The following is a 6,605-nucleotide window of genomic DNA, read 5'->3' on the forward strand; positions in this document are numbered from 1 at the left end:
GCTACGTGATAAAAGACCAACAAAAAAAAAAGACCCGTATTTCTCAGTTTTGCACTTTTTTTTATAGGCTCCCAAAGATTTGGGCTCTCGGCGTAATTTTTGTAAAAAAGTGATTTGTTCGGAATTTTGATTTGCTCTCTGAATTAAAAATGTAGCTCTTGTCATAAAGAAAAAAAACTATAAACATATAAAATCAAAAAACTTTATCTTAAAGATCAAAAGCGCAAAAAACTTTACAAAATTCGATTTTTTACCTTTTCTCCCCTGTTCAGGTCCATAGGTAGCAAACCGTTCAAAATTCAAGGAAACAATCAACTATAAAAATGTACCTAAGATCACAATACACAACTTTCTAGAACATATGAACTTCCTAGGAATGATTCTTAACAACGTTTAGGTAGATCAATATAATAAGAAATAACTAAAGGAATTAAGTGTTTAAATTATTATAAACTAAAGCATACTTTCAGGCAGCTTAAGAATGAGCCTGAGAAAATTATCACTTTTTTTTAAATCAGTAAATCAGAATTTCGAACGGTTTGCAAGATATGATTCTGAGAAAATTATCACTTTTTTGCAGAAATGGCATCGAAGCCCCAAATCTTTGTGGGCCCATAAAAATAAACTGCATGACTTTGGGCAAAACCGTTTTTTTTTGGTCTTTTATCACGTAGAGGTGTCCGTATATGGTTATATTTCCATGACTCAAAAAATTACACTCAGAGTTATCATTCCATGTGTATCAAGTTGCTAGAAAGATTTTGTGAAATTTGCCCAAGAATAAACAAAATTTGCCCAAAAATATTTAAAAAAAAAAATTTTTTTCGCTTCAAAAAAATATTTAAATATTTTATTTACGAACTAACACACTGAATTGAATTTTATTTAAAACGTTTGTATTATTAAATAATTTTTGTAAGTTTCTCATGAGAACCATTTGCCAAAAAAATTTTCAATCCAGCAGGTAGCTACAGTTTAATATGCTAATGAAATAAATGCATTTTAATTAGTGTTTATTTTAATTAATAATATTATATGGTACCTTACCTTTGGATATGGTTTAAGCTCTTTATTATTAAATCCGTATGATGTATTTAGTATTGTGGGAATACATTTGTTATTGTGATCAGTAAACTCACAGTTGTCACCTACGTGTCTAACACTTTTCATCTAATGAAATAAATGCATTTTAATTAGTGTTTATTTTAATTAATACTTAATATTATATGGTATCTTACCTTTGGATATTTTGTATTAAATATGCTAAATGGACGTACTTCTGTGGAGATACATTTTTTATTGTGATCAATAAACTTACAGTTTTTAACTGCGCCTCTAAGATATTTGGTACGAGCTAATTCATTCCTCTAATGAAATAAATACATTTAAATTTTTATTAATTTTAATTAATAATATTATAATATGGTATCTTACCTTTGGATATTCTTTAATGGTTTTTATATGTTTAGACTCTGGTTTAAAGACACAATTTTTATTGCCATCAGTAAATTGACACTTTTTTATTACTTGTTTAGCAGGATATGTATCTTGACATTGCACCATTTGGAACAGAGCTATTAATAGCATTATTAAAAGGACAATAACAAATTTCTTGGACATTTTAAATCAAAATGTTTATTTTGTTTAATAATTTCAATTATTATAATTTATGTTACGTGTTGCTATGTGTAAGATTGAGCACTAATTAAAATTTTGATTGTTGAAAGCTTATTTATATGATTGTATACAAGTTATTATATTAGAGTGAGCAAACGAACGACTTTTTTATACCCACCACTAAAAAGATGGGGAATTTTGTCATTCCATTTGTAAAACATCGAAATATTGGTCGTAGAACCAAAAAGTATATATATTTTGGGTCCTCATAAGATTCTAGGCTATATAGATATGTCCGTCCGTCGATAGGAGCTAGCAGGCTGACATTTCCCACAATACATCTCTATTGATAAAGTTTGTTTGGTATTGAAAATGAGCAATATCGGTCCATGTTTTCAACTAGCCCCCATACAAATGTACATACGGAATACTATTTGAGCAGCCATAAATTGATTATGCGGCAATCCTAGCGACCCTATAATTCTGAAAGGGTATGTTGAGTAGATCATTTTTGTATAATAAACTTATAGTCCAGCTGGTCTGAATTTTTTTTTACAGTCGGTCAAAGTATTATTTTTTTTATCGAAAAAAATGTTGTAAGTTAATACCTGAGAGAATTCTTATTGTCAGAGTTATATTGTGGAATTTTATGGGGATCATTTTTGTGGAAGATCTTAACCCCCTATCTTCTATCTTTAGGGGTCAAATTGACCCCTTTTTCGAGAAAATCGAAAAAAGTCCTTTCAAAAAGGACATTTAAGGATTAAAATATTCTACGAAATTTTTTGCCGTAAAATTTCATTTTGGGTTACTAGAGACACAAAAGTTGTAAATAGAGCCCTTTACGCTTAATTAGCAAAATTACACGCTATATCGGGTCTCACATTTTTTAAAAATATCTCCAAAAATCCAAGTATGATCCGAATAAGCTGAAATTTAAAATGTAAATAGTCCATAAGGAGATCTACAAAATATATGTAAATAAATTATCTCTTTTAGTTCAAGAGATATTTAAATTTATTTTTTATTTTTTTTAATTCTGCTCGATCTTTTTTTGGTTTTTTAGATATGGCGAGCCTACGAAGGTTCGATTTTTTTTTTAAATATTATCTATATTTGCTATAAAATTTCGAAAACAATAAAAATAACATGCTAACAGTTATCTCATCCCTATAAAAAGTTACACGCATCCAAAGTTGGAACATGAAAAAATTGCCATATTTTTTACGTTTTTTCCCAAAAAAGTCGCTGTTCTGTTCCAATCAAAAAGTCTCAATTTATTGGACAGTGTAATTAATATCGTAAACTAGATTTTGTATTTCTTTTTTTTAATTTTTAACTATCTGAAAGACCGGGTTTTGAAAAAGTCATATAATTGAACACCCTAATATGCCTAGAAGTATATATAGAGAGAGTCATGAATAATATGCACAGATGATTCGCGTAATGGTGATGAATCCACATCATAAGTATAACCGTTCTTCTACTCGTATATATAGAATACAAAAACAAAATGTGACCAAAAATACTTTATATGTTCCTAAGAAATATTGCTCATAATTCTAAAACAAATAAGAAATATAAAAATACTTTATATGTTCCAAAGAAATATTGCTCACAAATCTAAAAAAAACAAGTAAGAGTGCTATATTCGGCTATGCCGAATCTTATATACCCTTCACCTTTGTTGTGGATGCATTATTATTTTTTATAATTAGTATATACAGTGGTGGTCAAAACATATGCAACTAGCAACAGAATTTTACAAAAGTTGTTTAAACTAGTTTTAAAGGTAAACAAAAATATTCATTTGCTTATAATATTTGTTTATTAATGCTTTAAAAATGAGAATATGAAATTTAATTCAGAATTTTTAGCATCGAAAAGAAAAAAAATTAAAAAAACTACGAATGGGTTGATATTTCAATGGCCAAAACATATGCAACTAATTGCTTCTAAAACATTTATGTCTATAAAACTTAATATTTGGTGGCAAATCCTATATTTTCAATGACGGCCTTACATCGGCAAGGCATTGAAGCTATCATATTGGGAATAAAATTTGCAGGAATAGCGTTCCAAGCATCTACCAATCCTTGAAACATAATATCTGAATTAGTGCAATTTTCGGGGTCGATTCTTTGATTAATGATTTCCCAAAAGTTCCTAATGGGATTTAAATCCAGTAATTGTGGTGGCCATTTCATTACTGAAACTCTTTCTTGTGCTAACCTCGATTTAACAACATGTGAAGAGTGCTTGGGGTCGTTATCGTACTGAATAACTCATGGAGGAGGCATATTATCCTCAGAATTTGGAAGCATTACTCATTCCAAGATGTCTCTATAGATAAATCCATCCATTATTTCATTAATTTTGAGCGATGGGCCAACTCCAGCAGCTTAAAAACAGCCCCCATACCATTATGTTACATCCTCCATGTTTCACTGTCTTTTTGCAGTATCGTGCTTGAAGCCGCGTGTTAACTGGTCGTCTTACGTAACACATGAAATCACTTCCGATGATATTAAATTCGGGTTCGTCGCTAAATAGGACGACTGGTCCATTTGTTTTCTGACCAATTTAAATGCTCCATAGCAAACTTCAAACGATTCTTTTGATTACGTTTTGATATAAGCGGTTTTTTGCGCGTAGGGAAAACGTCGTTGAAGCATGCAGGATGCAACGTAATGGTATGGGAGTTGTTTTTCAGCTGCTGGAGTTGGCCCATCGCTCAGAATTAATGAAATAATGGATGAATTTATCTATAGAGACATCTTGGAAAGAGTAATGCTTCCAAATTCTGAGGATAATATGCCTCTTCCATGAGTTATTCAGTACGATAACGACCCCAAGCACTCTTCACATGTTGTTAAATCGAGGTTAGCACAAGAAAGAGTTTCAGTAATGGAATGGCCACCACAATTACCGGATTTAAATCCCATTGAGAACTTTTGGGAAATCGTTAATCAAAGAATCGACACCGAAAATTGCACTAATTCAGATATTATGTTTCAAGGATTGGTAGTTGCTTGGAACGCTATTCCTGCAAATTTTATTCCCAATATGATAGCTTCACTGCCTTGCCGATGTAAGGCCGTCATTGAAAATATAGGATTTACCACCAAATATTAAGTCTTATAGACATAAATGTTTTAGAAGCAATTAGTTGCATATGTTTTGGCCATTGAAATATCAACCCATACGTAGTTTTTTTTAATTTTTTTTTATTTTCAATGCAAAAAATTCTGAATTAAATTTCATATTCTCATTTTTAAAGCATTAATACAAATATTATAAGCAAATGAATATTTTTGTTTACCTTTAAAACTAGTTTAAACAACTTTTGTAAAATTCTGTTGCTAGTTGCATATGTTTTGACCACCACTGTATGTATGTACATTGCCCACTTTCAGCGTACAGCATCCTAAATTTATCAAGAACACAAAAAACAACAACAACGCCAAACCAAACAGAACACCAAAAGAAAAAAACAAAAACAAAATACGCAAGGCAATGAAACCAACACACATCCAAACATACGTTTAATTGTATAAAAAACAACAACAACGCCAAAAGAAACAAAACACAAAAGAAAAACAAAATACGCAAAGCTTGCACATCCAACCATACGTTTTGTTGTTTTTTTGTCAAAAAAACCAACACACAACCAAACAAACGTTTAGTTGTATAAAAAACAACAACAACGCCAAAAGAAAGAAAACACAAAAAAAAACAAAATACGCAAAGCTTGCACATCCAACCATACGTTTTGTTGTTTTTTTGTCAAAGCATGCAATACATTGTGTTTTTTGATGAAATTTTCAGAGGTGGTCTCGGATTTTTGCTCATATCTCCGTTATTTATGGACGGATTTTGCTGATTTTAAATAGCAAAATTCTCGAAAGTACGTCTGACAGAATTGTTGAAGATTTGGATCCCGGAGATATCTGGGGCCTTCAGAAAATTGATTTCAACAGACAGACAGACGGACAGACAGACAGACAGACAGACAGACAGACAGACAGACAGACAGACAGACAGACAGACAGACAGACAGACAGACAGACAGACAGACAGACAGACAGACAGACAGACAGACAGACAGACAGACAGACAGACAGACAGACAGACAGACAGACAGACAGACAGACAGACAGACAGACAGACAGACAGACAGACAGACAGACAGACAGACAGACAGACAGACAGACAGACAGACAGACAGACAGACAGACAGACAGACAGACAGACAGACAGACAGACAGACAGACAGACAGACAGACAGACAGACAGACAGACAGACAGACAGACAGACAGACAGACAGACAGACAGACAGACAGACAGACAGACAGACAGACAGACAGACAGACGGACATGGCTTAATCGACTCCGCTATCTATAAGGATCCAGAATATATATACTTTATAGGGTCGGAAATGAAAAATGTAGAAATTACAAACGGAATGACAAACTTATATATACCCTTCTCACGAAGCTGAAGGGTATAAAAATATCAAAGAATTAAAATTACAAATTTGCGCCTATGGAAGTGTTCCTATATGACCTTCTAGGACAATCGTCTATTGGTTTTTATGATTTTTCAAATGTATTTTTGTTAACATTTTTTTTGAAATTAGCACCAAGGTTAGTCCTATTGTATAGTAATTCAGACACTATTTTTCAACAAGATTGGTCGAGAACTCTCCGAGTAAGAATTTTGGCCAAGAAAGTGTTTTTTGTCATCCATGTAACTTATTACCTATTGTTCTTTGTAAAGTATTTTGATAAATATCCCACTCGCATCCAACTAGGAGACCAGAAAGCTCTTAAAGGAATAGGCCTAAGCTTTGAGCAAAAAAAAAAATAAAAAAGGGCACATTTTGAAAGAAAAGTTAGATTTTGAAAAAAAAAATCAAAAATTGTATGTCATGAGTTACAAAATACTTTTTTTATAGATATCCCACTCGCATCCCTAAGCGACAAA

General features: G+C 31.9%; 1 protein-coding gene across 1 annotated transcript; it reads right to left on the reverse strand.

Moving 5' to 3' along the window:
- Positions 1-875: 875 nt before the first annotated feature.
- Positions 876-1,694, reverse strand: LOC135959288 (uncharacterized). Its single transcript, XM_065510418.1, has 4 exons — positions 1,435-1,694; positions 1,239-1,367; positions 1,048-1,170; positions 876-983 (listed from the first exon to the last, which is right to left on the reverse strand). The coding sequence occupies exons 1-4, from the start codon at positions 1,618-1,620 to the stop codon at positions 969-971; spliced, it is 453 nt and encodes a 150-aa protein (XP_065366490.1). The 5' UTR covers positions 1,621-1,694; the 3' UTR covers positions 876-968.
- Between the last annotated feature and the right edge of the window lie 4,911 nt (positions 1,695-6,605).

Source organism: Calliphora vicina, chromosome 4 (genome assembly GCF_958450345.1).
Source record: "Calliphora vicina chromosome 4, idCalVici1.1, whole genome shotgun sequence".
Classification (NCBI taxonomy): Eukaryota; Metazoa; Arthropoda; class Insecta; order Diptera; family Calliphoridae; genus Calliphora; species Calliphora vicina.